The sequence below is a fragment of the Terrapene carolina genome, unplaced genomic scaffold (genome assembly GCF_002925995.2).
Source record: "Terrapene carolina triunguis isolate 2854851 unplaced genomic scaffold, T_m_triunguis-2.0 Scaffold67, whole genome shotgun sequence".
Taxonomy (NCBI): Eukaryota; Metazoa; Chordata; order Testudines; family Emydidae; genus Terrapene; species Terrapene triunguis.
In genome coordinates, this window is record NW_020664418.1 from 51,329,055 (window position 1) to 51,345,355 (window position 16,301).

Below are 16,301 nucleotides of genomic sequence, written 5' to 3' on the forward strand. Positions count from 1 at the left end.
ACAATTTACCAATCCCAAAAATTACAATTTACCCTCCTATCCTTTCAATGATAAAGAAAATTTCATGAAACTGTACTGTGTGAAGAGATGTTCTCCCCAAGTGGGGAAAGAAATTTGGGAAGTGTGCTCTTTATTTTTAACACTTTTTGTATTTAATGGATTTTAAATTCCATATATACAGTCAAATTACATTCGATACAAATATCTATATTTTTCAGGTGACTGTAACACAAGTTCATTTCTTAAATTGAAAGTGAAAATTTTTCTGCCTAGATAAGTGCAATTTACTCAAATTTTTCATAATACTTCCAAACAACTTACACCTGTGGTTTTAGCATCTCAAGTTGATTTAGAATATCCTTTTGTACTCTGGGATTAGCAGTAGCAGTAAGAGCCATCATAGGAACAGAGGGAAACCTCTGGCGAAGCATGTTCAGCCGTTTATAGTCTTGACGAAAATCATGGCCCCACTAGTTTAAAAAACAAAATTAACCTTTTCACACTCTATTGAATAAAGTTTTCCAACTATTTTGAAATTGTGGGTATTTAACAATATAAATCAATAGGTATCTACCTGACTGACACAGTGTGCTTCATCAATAACGAAACGTGCCAATAGGTCCCTCTCATACAGATTTTTCAGGGCTGAAATCAGTCTGCCACTTGAACAAACCTAGGTAGACCCACCACCAAAAGTGTTTTTAACAGAAAAACATTAAAACATAATCACCACCCTCTTTAACTAAGAGATTATGAAACTAAAGGTTCTGTAGAGAGGTGGGTTGTTGTTTTTTTAACTGCATACAGAATCTTTAAAGCAGTCTTTAATGGTCATCATTCTAGACAGATTTTCATGAACAACTAGGAAACTGATGTGGAACTAAAAATCCTTATTTTTTCATCCAGCCAAAATTCCTTTTTGACAAGCAGCATTAGGGAATCCCACAGGTTTCTGTGCCTGGCCATTTAAAGAGCCTATTTCTGACCAAATCAGATGAAAAATTTACTTGGGGGGAGGAAAGACTCATTAGCATGAGCTCTCCACCACTAAACAGCCCCCCCTCCCCAGAAGGCTTTCAAGGAATAATCAAAGAGACAGCATTTCATATTGACGATTTCTACAGAAGGAAATTAATGCAGCAGAATAGTTCCTTTGATACTGATCTGCAACCAAGTACTTTGATTGGGTGAAAAACAATGATTGTTTTGCCCTTGTAATCTCTCTCAAAATAGCCATACAAATTTAGGCTGAAAATGAGAGTGCAGCTCCTAGATCCGTTATACTTTTAACAGGTTACTCCATACCAACCAGCTGGGAAGACAGACCGGTATACATTCTAGAAAGGATTATTAACATGGCAGTCTTTCATTTCAAAATTTCACCACTTACTTGGTTGTGCTTTGTTCGGGCTGTTCTTTGGTTCATATTAGTTACAAACAGGCAGCATCTCACAGAATTATCTAAAGATGTTAGTAGCTTATCCCTTTGTAAGAATTTTGTTGTTGTTTCCTGATAGATATTTGTTGCATTTTTTTTAAATTGAGCTATATTAAATATCATTCTTACAAAACATTTTTACTAGTAAAAATCTTTGTTTTGTTGCCTTGATGACACTTCTTGCTTTTAAGATAAATACAAACCTTCTCTGGAGTAACATAGAGAAGTTTTATTTGGGGATCTTTTTTTGACAGCTGTATATAGATTTTTGAAGCCTCAGTATCAGTCCTATCACCAGTCAGATAAGTAGCAGAAATCTATGTGGTACAGAAGAAAAAAAGATATTTAGATTTCATCTAACATCCGTTTAACTTCAGAAATTTCTTCTTAATGTAGTGTTTAACCTACTTATAAATTAAAAGCACACCTGGTCTGTATTCATACATTTTGTCACTGAATACAGAATTTGAAAAAATGTTGAAAATGCTAAATACATCCAAGATACAAAAACCTTGTCAATTACAGGCATCACAGTGCTCTCTAGCCATCAGGCAAAAGACCAGGAATCAGAACTCCTTTGTTCTGCTCCGAACTCTATCAACGAAGCACTGTGTGACTTTGGGAGTCACCTACCTCCTCTGTGCTCCAGTATTCCCATCAATAAAATAGCTGTAATGATACTTGCTTACTTCATGAGCGTGTCATGAAGCTTATGTAATATTTGTAAAGTGATTTGAGATCTTATGTGAGAAGCACTATAGAGATGTTCTTAGAAGGCACAAAGTATTTTTAAATAAAATTAATATCTTCCCTAGTACCCACAAACATATAATAATGTGGTGCCAGAACAGATGACCCATATTCCAAGGAAGGAAGTAATTTATACCCTAACAATTAACTTTTAACTTCAGTATAAACAGTAAATTGTAACAGATGAATTAGACTCTGCTATGAAAGAGACACAAACTTACTTTGAAAGTGTAATAGAATCAACATATAGGGCCAACTCCTGGCCCTCAGCTCTGCTCAGGTGGTGGGAAAAGACAGCTGGAGCTCCCCAGTTGGGAATTCCCCCAGTGTAGGGGAGTCCCCAGCAGTCACAGAGCAAGTATAGCTGGCTCTTACATCACCACCCTTGCAGCCCTCAGCATAGATGTGTTTGTTGGAAGCAAGGAGGTGTGGTGAGAGAGCATGGACAAAGCACACTGTGCTCCAGCATTCCCTGGATGGCAAGTGGTCACTTGGGGATCATAGCCAGCCAAAGTAACATAGAGCAGTTTAAGGGTTTAGGAGTGGGAAGTTGTAGCATGCTCCTGTTTGTACCTCACCCCCACCTCAGCTGCTCTCACGATTTTGCCCTTAAAATTTATTATCTATTCCTCAAAACAAAAACTATTCACTTTTCTAAAACAAAACAAAAAAAAACAAAAAAAACCCAACCAGTTACAGTTGCTCAAAATGTCCACCAACATAACCAGTAAAAAAGCCACCAGGCAATTCCTAGTTAAGTCCTCAATCATCCTTTGCAATCTACTGCCATGATTATGCTTTCTCTAAGTGTCTTCCCTCCATGTGTGACATTTTTCCAGCAATGCTGAGCAACCACAGCTGTCACTGAAGTTAATAGGCACTGCGGGTGCTTAGCGTCCCGGAAAATAGCAGGTTGCTTTTTTGTGTGTGTCTAAACATGGCCTTTGGAGCCTGTATTTAGGCATTATGTTTGAAAGTTTAGCCCTAGCAATTATTGCCTGTGTGCATTCACAGAGTCAATGATAAAATTGCTGGTTACTTCTAATTAGTCTGATTTACAGTTAGCTGATATGACTCCTGTTTTCCCTTTCCTAGGTATTTGTACAATGTATGTATGCTTACTTGTTCTCTGTTCAAATATGCAACTCTTTCATATACAAAAATCAAATAAAAAGAGAATAAAATTCATCAGGTACAATTCAGATCTTTATCCCATTCCTTAAGTGCAAAGAAATTGTTCGAACTTACATCCAACGTCATTAGCTTCTCAACTTGATCTAATATCAATGACCTCAGTGGAGAAATTACAATAGTGACCCCAGAGGATAAACAGGCTGGTAGCTGGTAGCACAGACTTTTACCACCACCTATATAACATGCAAGACAAAATATATGATTATTTAAGATGGAAAAGATGGAATCAAATTTGTTAAGTTCATCTCAAAATGTAGGTGGTCAAATTACATTTCTACAAAATTGAAGACCCACAGAAAAGTTTAAATTATGGATTTATTTGAATTAAAACGTTGTTTTTAAAAAACTATTCCCTGCAGTGATTACAATATTGCATTAGCATATGTGAAACTGATAATAAAACCATTTTCATTGTCGAAGTGGAGAGAAATGCAGAAGTAAACAAAGCCTAAATAGTGAAAATTAAACTCCTTAGATTTAAGAATAAAATACATCTGTAATTTACGTGAGGATTTTTGTTTTATTAAATATAATTTTAACCTGATGTCTTCTGAAGTACTCTTATAAAAATGCCATGTTCTAGAGTTCAGTGTTCAAGTCTCATTTCACTGCAAAGTCCTTGTCCTCTTAAAACTTATTACCAGTGGGGATGCAAGTTATATCTCACTAGGTAATTTAAAAATTACATTACATATCTCAACTGTTCTGAAGTCTTTAAATGCAACTACTGTCAGATATTCTATAACCTACAATCTCATTAGCAGAGTTACCATGTGGAATATTACGGAAATCAGAGCTTTAGTCACCTTCCCTTTAAATACTAAAGACAAAGGCTAAATAAATTCCAGGGTTAGTGAGATATCCTACAGCCAACAGATTCTGGCAGCATGGTAATGTGTTATCACTTCCCCAAACGTAGGGAATTTATTAAGCTTACCACAAATTCTGTTAGTCTTCCTATAGGAACTGAATCTGTGTTAATCTCTATAGCTTCTGATCTACTTATCAGAAGTTTGTGCAAGATCTCATACACCACTGACAGTTTCCAGTTGACTGATGTACATAGATACGTACCAGTGGGCATTAAGATAAAACAATCTTCACTCAGCAGAGAAGCATTGATGGCCTCCAGCTGATTTGTTCGAAAATGGTGCAGACCAAATTTTTTGTGAAATATCTTTATCATGTCGTTGGAATGGGAAAACGTAAAGCCTCTGAAGCGTGCTAGTGCTGGATTTGTGGATGGTGATTTTTTCAGCAGTGGGTCTAGCAGAAAAGGAAAGCCTATTAAAATTAGCATTGTAATTGGTTACCAATAATCAGATACAGAGAAATCTTACTATTACACTCCACACAGAACCAGACCCTGCAGAGGATCCAGGTGATTCTCAGAGCAAAGCAGCAGAATTAAAGTTTACTTTTAGACATTTTATGACCACATACAAAACAATTTTGATACATGTTAGTTATGGAAAAACTGTAGCCCCAAGTTGGGGGGGAGACACTTTTAATTCTTTTTGCAGCTGCTAAAGCAGCACAAATTAAGACACTTTACTTAAATGGGGATGTGTGTGTAAGTTAGGGAACATTCTAAGTCATGCACAATTTAGCAAATTCTCATTATGCTTCTGTTTGCATTTATAAAACAACACAGATAATTTCAAAAGTGGCTAATATACAAATCAAGATTCTCCTGTCAAACAAGGACTGTGTAACCTAGTGACCCAAAAGTTAATTTCATTTCAAGGTTGACTTCAAGTTCCACAATATAAAACAAAAACTGTTTTCCTTTAAGTGTAACACAGATGGCTAAATTACCACTTAACTGTTCATCACTGCAAAAACATTAATTATCTAAAGAGAAATGGATGCATATAGACTCAGGATAGTCAAGAGAGTAGATTTTGAACTCTGTAGCACTTACATCCACATTTGTGTACTGTTTGGATTTCAATGGATGAAAAAGCACTATATCAGTGGCCCATTATAGGAAATGCATAACCTTATTCTGTTAGACATCTTTTTCCAAATTGCAAACATTTGTGGTATTCATTTTTAAAAGGGCTGTTTTAAAAAATCAGTAGAATAGGATTTAGTAAGTAGATATGACAGCACAGAAGGATGTGAACTGCCAAATTAGGCAACAATGAATTTCTCTCTTTAGATAAACCTGGTCACAAGGTTGGTTATGTTTTAAAATTATTCTCCCATGAGGAGGGTCCAATAATTTGGATGAGTTTGTAGAACACAGACAAAAACTTGTTTAATTTAAATTCTTCCACATAAAAAACAGTGAGTCAAGTTCTGCAGTATGCTCCAGCCCTCAGTGTTCTTGTAGCACAAAGGAGTTGTAAAAGAATGGAAGCAGTCCTTGAGGAATGTTCACAACACAAGGGGGCTTGCCAGGTGGCACACAGCAGACAGAATGGCTCCACTACACCCCATATCTTTAAGCGTGGTGCCTCAGGAGAAGGTGTGGCCAGAACATACTGAGCTCCAGTTGGTATAACAGTCTGGAAGGGACCCATTACATACAGGCTTGTGCAATTTAGCATATTTAGCATAACTTCGAAGCTCTAAATTATGCTGTGGACTAGGGTCAGAATTCAGGAGGCGAAAAGAAGGCTGAAAGCCATTATTGCACCTATATCCTACCAGAAGGATTAGATTTGTTTTAAGAAGTTATGTATATGCAATTATGCTCTCTTGCACAATATAACAAAGTTAATTCCAAGTCACCTCCGTAGTTCTAATGCTTGCAGGATTGTTACTATAATAAATACATTTGTTTCAACTTTTGCAAAGCTGAAGCTGCTAAAAGTCAGAAACCTGCCCAGCAAATACAAATCGCTGAGAAGTGTGATTTGATTAGATGAAAGAGCATATTACCTAGAAATTGTGACTTTGCAATTAGTAATACACCAGTAGAAATTTCCACAACAAAATAATATACTTACAGTCTATAGTTAATTACTTAAATTCACCCTTCACAATACTTTCTTACCATGTAATTTTTGCTATGATAAATTAATCAGAATTAGTATAATTTACCTGAGCAGTTCTTGGCGGACACCAAGATGTTTGGTTTTGAAACAACAGGATTAGATATAGGGTTAGTTTCCTTGACTGTCGAAAATGACTTCAATGATTTAGCAGACTGACCTTCCCTGATAGGTTGGTATAGTGGTGTAGATGTCTTTTCATCTGCTGAAACATACAGTGAGTTATCCCACCTCTCGTCAAAATCATCATCGAGAACAAAATTATCAAGATCAAAGTCTATGTCCCTTGCTCCTAAATTGTCATCTCCTCCTACGTTATTAATACTAGTAGAACTTTGATTTTCAACTTTCAAAGTAGTGTTTGTTACAGGCATTTCTGAAAAGAGGCAGCTTCCATCCTTTTCCATCCTTGGTTTTTCACACCAGCTACTGTTGAAAGAGGATATCTCAGAGTGAAAACTGAGTGATGTTTTTTCTTTGACATCCATCTTGGAAAAAGAAAGTCCTGCATTTTTTGTGATGTTGGTGTCCAGGGCAGCACAGTGTGAAAAATTTGATGTACCTGAGGTATCTAGGGTTTGAAGTTTTGTTGTAGAGAAGGTGCTCATGTTAAGGTTTCCTTGACATTCAACGGCAACAGAAAGTTTAGAGGGAACTTTTGTAAATTTGAATGAGTTTCCTTCAGAGTTTAAGCTATACTTTTGACCTGACTGAACAGGAATGTTGTCATCCATAGAGGTAACGTGCCCAGGATGAGATTTCCAGTTTGAGGCAAAGACCATACCTAAATCACTTTTGTTTGCATTTGCATCAATATGATTAGCTAACAGATCCCTCCTGGAAAGAAAAACAAAACAAAACACAAGAGTAGTAAGACATCATAAATGCTACAACACGCATAAATATTGTCCTTTATCTTCTACCACCACAGGAAAAAATAAGGCTTCATTAAAATATACAAATCAATCGAGTTAGTTTAAAACAGCCGTGCCAGAATTCTGGTATTTAAAAATTGTAGAGCAGATGTTCCCAAACTATCCCTGACCCCTGTGGGAGAGCAATAAGGTTATCAGGGAGGCATGAAGACCTGATGGTGCCCAGGCTGAAAGGCTGGAGTCAGCAGGGGGCTCTTTCTGGCAGGGGAAGCAGACAGGGCTCTGTGCAGGTGGTTGCGGCTGCCAGGACCAGGCTCCCTGCCCACCTCACTCCCCCACTGCTACAGCAGTAGCAGCCACCAACAAGCAGTTATGCTTTTCTGCTGGGGAGGTTGGCAGAGACTCTGCAAGCAGGGAACGGAAGGCTACACCCCAGGAGTACTGACCCCCCCGCCAGACAAAGCCCACTCCTGACTCTTCAGTGCAGCTCCAGGGTACAGAGCCCCGTCACTTGGCCTGCCAGACAGATCCTGCGCAGGAAAAGCAGACAGGGTCGCAAACAAGGGCTGGAGTCAGAAGGATGCCCCATCTAGCAGGGGGCCAGTACACACATGGTGCATCTCTCCATTCCCTGCCTGTCCCCATGTCCCTTCAGTGCTGCCCTGTTCACCTCCCCTGCACAAGTGGGGAGTGAGACAGGCAGGGAGCTGGGTCCGGCAGCCAAGACTGCCTGACTGCTGCAGGGAACAAAAGCCCCCTCCTGACTCCAGCCTTTCAGCACCCCTCCCGTCCCCCATGGTTACAGGGTACTCCTCCCCCACAACCCCATTGAAAAGAGGGGGTATGTGCATGGGACATGAATCTCTGAAGTGGGGCTTAGCAAAAAAAAGTTTGGGAACCTTTTCACTGTAAGCATCAAGCGAGGAAATTTCCTATTCTCCAACAGCCAAGGACAAAACCAAAAAAATGGTCCAAACAAATGAAGCAGCTTTGAAGAAGCTTTAAGTGCAGCTTTGTTTTGTTAAAGGGCCTAATAGGAGGCTTCCGTGTCCATATTTTGCTCTATGGATTTGCAAAACCAACTGTACAAAAAGAAGAGAGTGCAATGGCTGGCTTCAAGAACCACCCCTTACCTCTCCAGATTCCTAGACAGTCAGGATTACTGGTCAGAGAGAGGATGAAATGAAAACAAGTTCTTATTTGCACAACCTCTCCCACTTCTAGGTTACTCTGCAATTCTACATTGCTTGGCAGAGGGAAAAACAAAAAATCTGTCAAGTATCTTGCTGAATTAGACTACTGGGTTTGAAATTTGTAACAATGGCTGAACAGAGACAGGCGTTATTAAATCCAAACCAGGTAAGAGCAAATGTAACAGTACCATTGGGGGAAAGTGGTAGTTAGGTATAACAAATTATATAATCTCTGGATTTTTAGTAATCACTTTTTCCAGATGTAAAAAACTTATTCCTGCTTAAGACAGAATTTGTTACTATCTTGTTTTTTCTGCTTCTGTTTTGTTTCCTGACAGTATTAAGTTAAAGACCAAAAGCATTCCATCTGTATTTTTTTTCTTACTGTAAATTATGTAGACAGCTTTTCTTGATTCTCAAAATAGAAGACAGTTCTGTGAATATGCTTAATCATTCTGACACTGACCCAACAGAACCTTTACCAGATTGAGTTAGCTGACTAATTTAGGCCCCAATCCTGCAAATATATGTTTAATTTTACTTGTTTAACCCCCTTGAAGTCAAGGAACTACAAATATGCTTAAAGTTAAATGTGCATAAGCGTTTGCTACACCTGCGCCCTGGAGATTCTGAGATTAAAGAGATAGTATTGAGATCTGAGTAGTTATCAGATATTTTAGGAAAAAGGAAAAACTTTTTATGGAAGAAAAACTGTCGATACTTTATAATTTTTTTTTAACTTGTCTTCTGTTATGAATATCAATTACTAAGAAATGATAAATAAAAAAAAAATCACTTTCAATTAAAAAGTAAAATAATCAAATGTCCTAGGAAAAAGATTTAAATCCTTGGTTTTGCTACCAGTATGCCACTGAAGTAATGCTATAAACTGATAATCCTTGAACATAGCTGGAGGGGAAAATAGTTTTAATAATTTAGCGCTATGGGCCTCTATTTGAAGAAAATGAAAATAATATGCTTGAGCTATATTATTTTCCCTATCTATTTCTTAAAGACTTAAAAGATTGGGATTGGTTACTTTAGAAAGGAGAATAAGAAGGGATGTGATAAAAGTATATAAAATAATGAATGGTATAGAAAAGGTAGATTGGGAGCTTGTATTCTCCTGTCTCGTAACACAAGAAAAGAACTTGGGAACTTCAAACCAATAAAATGAATACTTTTCACACAATGCATAATTAGACTATAGAACCATCGCCACAACAAGATTAAAAACGGGATTAGACAATTATAGGAAAGACTAGTATATCCAGAGTCATAACTGTTAATCCTAACAACAATTTTGGCAGGAACATTAAATCTCATGCTTCAGGATTTAAGCCAATCTCTAACTATTAGAAACCAGGGTGAGGCTAATGCAGAAGGCAGATTATCCCATTTCTGCCTACCGCAGGGTTCTTCCTCTGAAGTGTCTGGTACTGGGCACTGTCAGAGAAAGGATAATGGACTATCTGGATCTCAAGTTTGATCCAGTCTGGCAGTTTCTGTTCTTACAGACCCCTGTTTATTCTATCCAAAAAAAGTTAACACTTCTACACCATTAAAAAGATCATTTCATCTACTCAGGAATATTAACTTGTTTAAAAATATTAGCTGCCACCTTACCCATCTGATAGACACACATACAGTTAAGATGCTGATGTACACAAAAATGTAGACGTACTAAAGACTCCTAATTAAAACACACCTGAGATTTCTCTGTTGAAGAAGGTCATTCCCACAAGACAAAGACTTAAGTTCATGTATTGGGATAGAATCCACTAGTTTACAGATGTCCTCCATCACACTGAAGAGATGCTGTTCCAAACTTAAGAATTCATCTGCAAAGTAATATAGTATATAGTTAATAAAGTTTTAATTATGTGACGTCAATATTTTCCCCAAATGACAAAGAAAAGTGTAATATGTATAAAAGTTTAAACTGCTTATTTGGTATATTTTAAAGTTATGTAACTATTAGCAATCAAAAGACTATTCCTAAGCATGCAACATTAAGTTTTAAGCTATATATACACACGTATACTTTTTTTGTTTGTTTGTTTGCCTCAGGCACTTGTACAACTGTATATTGTCATAGCTGGGCTTGACTATGTATAAAGTAGTTTGTTACAAAACTTATAAACTTTACATGTTTTGTGTATCACATAGTGTTCTCGTTGACAAACTAAATGCAAAAAATCTACCTTAATAAAACATTTAATTGCAGTTCTACTCTGGAAAGTGACCAAAAATTATAAGAGCCTATGTTTATTGTCTCATCAACTTCCAGATCAAATTTGCCAGCTCTGCATACTGATCTTGGGTCCTGACACTATGTTTAAATTGCCACTAGTTTTAAGATTCTGAAAGCCAAATTCCATCCTCAGTCATACCTGTGGAACTGGTTTTTAATGCAGTTGCACAGGTGGAACCCAGGGCACAATTTGGTCCTTAAGTTAAAAGTTGGCAAACAGTTTTGTTGATGATGCACAAGAGAAAAAAATATGATCAAGCTCGGTCTCCCAGAGTCTGGCTTCCAGAATAGTACCGTTAACTAACCCACATTGCACATATGTTTTTAGTAATGTTGAATTTATAACTTCACATATAAAATGTGTAAAGTCTGGGAGAGTTTATATTACTCTGAGCCATAACTTGTTATATGCCTGGACTGTCTGTTTAAATTTGCAGTCTTAATGTTGCATTAATGGTAAAACCTTACCTTCAATCCAAGAATTGCAAAATTCTTTACAAAATGTTAATTTAGCTCAACATTCTTTATAAAATTAGTTTCATCCCCATAGTAACACGGGGAAACAAGCATTAAAAATTAAGGGGAAAAATTTTCTAGAGAGATCACTTTGGGAACTCGGTTTGACACCTTGTGAGTGCTCATCACTTTAGAAAATCAGGACCAAGGTATCCCTGGCAGGGCACCCAGGAACTGATAACCAGAATCACTGGTCTCTTTTGAGGTTAAGTGATGTGGCCAAGGTTATAGAGCACGTCAATGGCAGAGTCAGAAACAGAACTCCACATCTCCTGCCTCTTAGTCCTGTGCTTTAACCACTAGCAAATGCCCACTCTGTAGCACAGCAGATGAAGAACATGAGAACAAAAGGAGTTGCACGCCGTTCAAGAGACATTTAATGCATAGATATTTCAGCGGAAGTGTTTCTTATACCTGCATGCTCTATACTGGTTCCACTGGTAGGCTGCTTTGTGATGATTTTTCCAGGTTTTGACAGACTGTTATCAATCCTTAGTTTTCCATCTACAGCAGGTTCTTTGAAAATATTACTAATATTAAAACAAAAAGTCATTAAAACACATATCAATAAATGAAAATAATTTGATTAGAGGAGAAATTAATTTGCTTGCTTAGGATAACAGTTTTAAGCATTATGTATATTATTCAAAACTACTCAACTCTCTCAAGAATGAGTGAACTCCAAGTAAATAATTGAGTAAGTCCATCTTTCACCCAACCAATTCACAACTTGATGCTGGTTTGGTTAGGATGGAAATGGTTCTTCCTATGAAGCTAACACCACTGCATTTCATGACATTCATTATTACCAATTGCTACACTGCCATTCGTTCAAGAAACAAGGTCTCAGGTCTATTCATTCACACAGTCAATTCAACCAGTAACATTTTAACAAGTGGAGATTTTAGGACTAGCGTCCTTTTTTAACCCATTTAAACCATCCTGGTGATAAACACTTGCGGTAGTGAATTTTGTTTTACCTAATGTTTTTTATAGAAGATGAGGAAGAAAGCACGTCTTCCTCTGGAGAGGGTGGAATGAAGTCTAAGTAATCATCCTCCTCAATTCCAGTGTAATCAGGAGTCTCATCCCATCCGTTAGCCAGTTCCTTCGGCGACTGGCTATTCTTCTCACCCTCATTTAGCTTTTGTTTGCCATTATACTGTTTTTTACTGAGAGCTGAAACAGAAGAGAGATATTGGGCAAGATTATAACCTTTTCTTCATTTTGGAAATAACCAAAGATGCAACTGAAAAAAAGAACAATGAAGCTTTACGACCTAGGATTCCATATATTTCAAATGGAGTTTATTATTTCTCAACTTTAATAACTGATTATATGGACTCTATTCCCACAACAATGTTCTTTTACATAAAAAGCAAATCCCTCCAAAATAATTTTAAATAGGTGGCTTAAAAAATTAAGGCATTTCAAAAGACAAAAATGGTGTTTCTTCAAACACAACTTCTACAAAATACATCTAGCAGATTTTTCTTATTATAATACAAGTGTCTTCTCAAGAGTTGAAACTTCAAAGCATTACTGAGTAGTTACAGCTTCTATAGCTGAATGAAAACTAACCTTATAAACAGAAGCCATCTCCATAATATGGATTAGATATTATAGATTTTTACAGTTTATGTATTCTTCCCTCATTTGTAGTGTAAGGCAGCAGTTCCCAAACTGTGGGGCACACAAAGAGGTTATCGAGGGGTACAAGGACCTGACAGGGATACACAGGAGGGCCGGGGTCAGCAGGGGACTCTGTGCAGAATGGAAGTGGGCAGGGCTCTATACAGGTGGTCTCAGCTGCCAGGACCAGGCTCCCCGTCCTTCTTGGTGCTCCACTGTCACAGCTGCAGCAGCCACCAGAGGACAGTTACCGTCCTCTATTGGGGTAGCACTAGGGACTATGCGAGCAGGGAGTGGAAAGCTGAACTACCCACCCTTCCCTGCCACTCAGAGCCCCCTGCTGACCCCAACCCTTCAGCACAGTTCCAGGGCACAGAGCCCTGTCCTCTGCTGGAAAGAGCCTGTGCAGGGAAAGCTGATGGAGCTGTGCTCAAGGGCTGGTGTCAGCAGGGAACTCTGTTCGGCAGGGGGCTGTCCGCTCCCTTCCTGACAGGCAAGAAACTGGGTCCAGGCAGCCAAGACCAAATGACCACTGCAGGGAGCAGAAGGCTTCCTCAACTGCCATATGGTGAGTTTCTCCCCCCGTCACTCCTCCAGCAGGTTCCGGGAACCCCTCTCCCCTTAGAAAAAGGGTGTGCGCACATGGGACATGAATCTCCAAACGGGGGCTCAGCAAAAAAAAAAAAAAAAGTTTGGGAATCTCCGGTATAAGGAAGATGTTTCGGCTTTAAGGCCCAATCTATACACTTTTTTTGCACTGGTATAACTATTTCTTGTTAGTCGTGCAATTTTTTTTAAATGAGAGAGTCATACCAATACAACCCTTTGTGCAGACACAGTTATACTGGTATAAAGATACCATATACTGGTAAAGCCTATTTCCCTTCTTGTATGAGAATACTTATACCAGTATAAAGCATCTTTATCCTGATATAACTGCATCCATGCTTGCAGGGGGAGAGGGGGCGGCGAGGGGGGAGGTGTACCATTTTAAAGCAGCACAATGTGTGTTTAGACAAGACCTAGTATCTACTGTAATTCTTTGCCCTCCCTATTGTGAGAATTAAATGAGGTATCTTTAGCAAAATATGGATTCTTCAGAAATGTGAGAAATCACATCCTGACTGCTGAGGTGGTATTCGTTATTCACTATGTCATCAAGATATTACAGTCCAAGGATAAAGTACATATTCCTTTCCATAAGGAAAATGAAGGATAAGAATCTACCCTATGTAATAATCAAGAAACATTAAACACAAAGAGGCTAAAGCAAACAATGAGCAGCTAAGCAGGGAACAGCTCAAAGTTAACTGATAGTAAACTCCCCATTTCATGGACTTTTTAAATGTAACGGATTCAAATGCTGTGATACAGATTAATTTCTATTACTCTATTTCTCATAGTTACACTGAACTATAAATGGAAACTGAAAGCACTTGGAATGAACTAAAACTGGTAGTCTAATTTCACTGCAGCGTCTGCAAGTGCCTCTTTTTTTCCTGAATGCTACTCCAGGAGATCTTCCTTCTCCAACAGTACATTATAGGGTTTACTGTTTTTCCCCCAGGAGTGAAAGTCCATTGTCAAACAGCTGACACTTTCTACAACAAAATCCATAAGCTACACACTTAGACCCTGATTTTCAGCTCCCTGATTTGACTTTAGTTAGAGTGGTGAGGGCTAGGCACTTCTGAGAATCAGACCCTTAGTGTGTAGACCTGAAAATAGTCCTCTAAGTTTACTATCAAAGGGGTAGCCGTGTTAGTCTGGATCTGTAAAAGCAGCAAAGAGTCCTGTGGCACCTTATAGACTAACAGACCTATAGGAGCATGAGCTTTCGTGGGTGAATACCCACTTCTTCGGATGCATCTGAAGAAGTGGGTATTCACCCACGAAAGCTCATGCTCCTATAGGTCTGTTAGTCTATAAGGTGCCACAGGACTCTTTGCTAAGTTTACTATGACATTAGGCCAATTTTATCTGAAATGTTACATATAAAATACATTAAAAGAATGCATTACCTGTATGAGTTTCTTCTTTTTTGTCACTCAGAATAGTTTCTGTAGACAACTTCTTCTCTTGAAGATCTTCACCTAAAAGTCTTTTACAATCATTGGGATCTGAAACATCAAGACAAATCAAAGATCTGTTTGATGGAGCTGGCTGTTTGTCATTCAGTGATTTTTCATCGTTCTCAGAAGGACAACATTTTGACAATCGTTGCTCACTGTTCACAGTCCTGGATGCCTTAGATAATCTAACTGTACAGGAATTGGATATTTGAAGAGTCTTGCTGGGTTTTACAATTGGATTTTTGGGGGATAAAACCAATGGTTTTGAGTTCTTTCCGGATATATCAAAGTCATCTATGTCATCCCAGTCATCTTCTATAGTAATAATAGAGTCATCTGAACAATTGTGGTCTACTTTCTGGGAAGCAGAATCACCTGGTTTCTTGCTTACATTCTCTTCCTTTCTAGGAGGTAAATCATTTGAAATTTGCTGGGAACATTCAAAAGAATTTAATGATACCCAGTTTGGACGAAGTTGTTGTATTTCGTGCTGTTTGGATGTCTTCTCAAAGAGGTCATTGATTTTTATCTGCTTATCCTTTGATATGGGAAAAGATGCAACAGATTTAGTCTGGAAAGTATTAACGTCCTTGTCCTTCAATGCAGAGCTCTTTGTTACACTAAAACAGTTTATGGATACAGCATTACCTGGAGCACTTTTCTTTTTGAAAGTGAAACCTCTGCAAAATAAAATGTATTTTTTCAGAGTTTTTAACAATGTAAAATTTACTTATTTTTTGGAAAAACAGAAATAAAGCTACATTTCTAACATCAAAAATCACTTCACACAGACCAAATATCAAAAGTGTGCATTTAACATAACTGAGAAGCTATTGGTAGTGTAGAATGTTAGTATTTTTTCTGAATTCTATATTTCAGTCTCACACATAGGCATTCTGGCTTTTAATGGATTATAGTATTTATTTTATGTGGCTAAAGCACTCTAAATGCCACAGATTATGATTTATGTCCATAATTATGTATCTTAAGTCATTTTAACCAAGTGTTCCAAGGTGCCGCGCACACAAGGCTCCCTCCGACTAGAATGGAAGTTGTGGGTGCTCACGGAACCTCTGAAAATCAGGCCATTTGGCCTTAAGTAGCATGACTTTTGCTTTGAACATCACTCAGATGTTAAGAAGTTTACTTCAACAACATATTTCATACTTTGATATTCAGTAGCATAAAGCAGCATGTCACCAGAAGTAGTGGTCTGGATTCCATGCAGTTAGTAAGAAAATTATATTTTAGTTTGATTATAGTGAGTGTAGTTTTTCCAGGCCAATTAAACAAGAAGCCTATCTTGGCCACTCTATGGAAGCCCACACAATCCATTCTACTTAGGAGACACAGAAGAATTTTTTTTTAAAATCTA

General features: G+C 37.9%; 1 protein-coding gene across 1 annotated transcript in view; it reads right to left on the reverse strand.

Annotated features, from left to right (window-relative positions):
* Positions 1 to 16,301, reverse strand: part of BLM (BLM RecQ like helicase) — a gene marked incomplete at its 5' end in the record, with an annotated part of 29,501 nt that overhangs the window by 12,943 nt on the left and 257 nt on the right. Inside the window, 10 exons of the mRNA XM_029910777.1 lie at positions 322 to 470; positions 575 to 673; positions 1,642 to 1,755; positions 3,437 to 3,555; positions 4,457 to 4,648; positions 6,434 to 7,221; positions 10,161 to 10,293; positions 11,637 to 11,752; positions 12,203 to 12,401; positions 14,876 to 15,606. Coding sequence (XP_029766637.1) covers positions 322 to 470; positions 575 to 673; positions 1,642 to 1,755; positions 3,437 to 3,555; positions 4,457 to 4,648; positions 6,434 to 7,221; positions 10,161 to 10,293; positions 11,637 to 11,752; positions 12,203 to 12,401; positions 14,876 to 15,606 — 2,640 coding nt within the window. The remainder of the gene's footprint in view (positions 1 to 321; positions 471 to 574; positions 674 to 1,641; positions 1,756 to 3,436; positions 3,556 to 4,456; positions 4,649 to 6,433; positions 7,222 to 10,160; positions 10,294 to 11,636; positions 11,753 to 12,202; positions 12,402 to 14,875; positions 15,607 to 16,301) is intronic.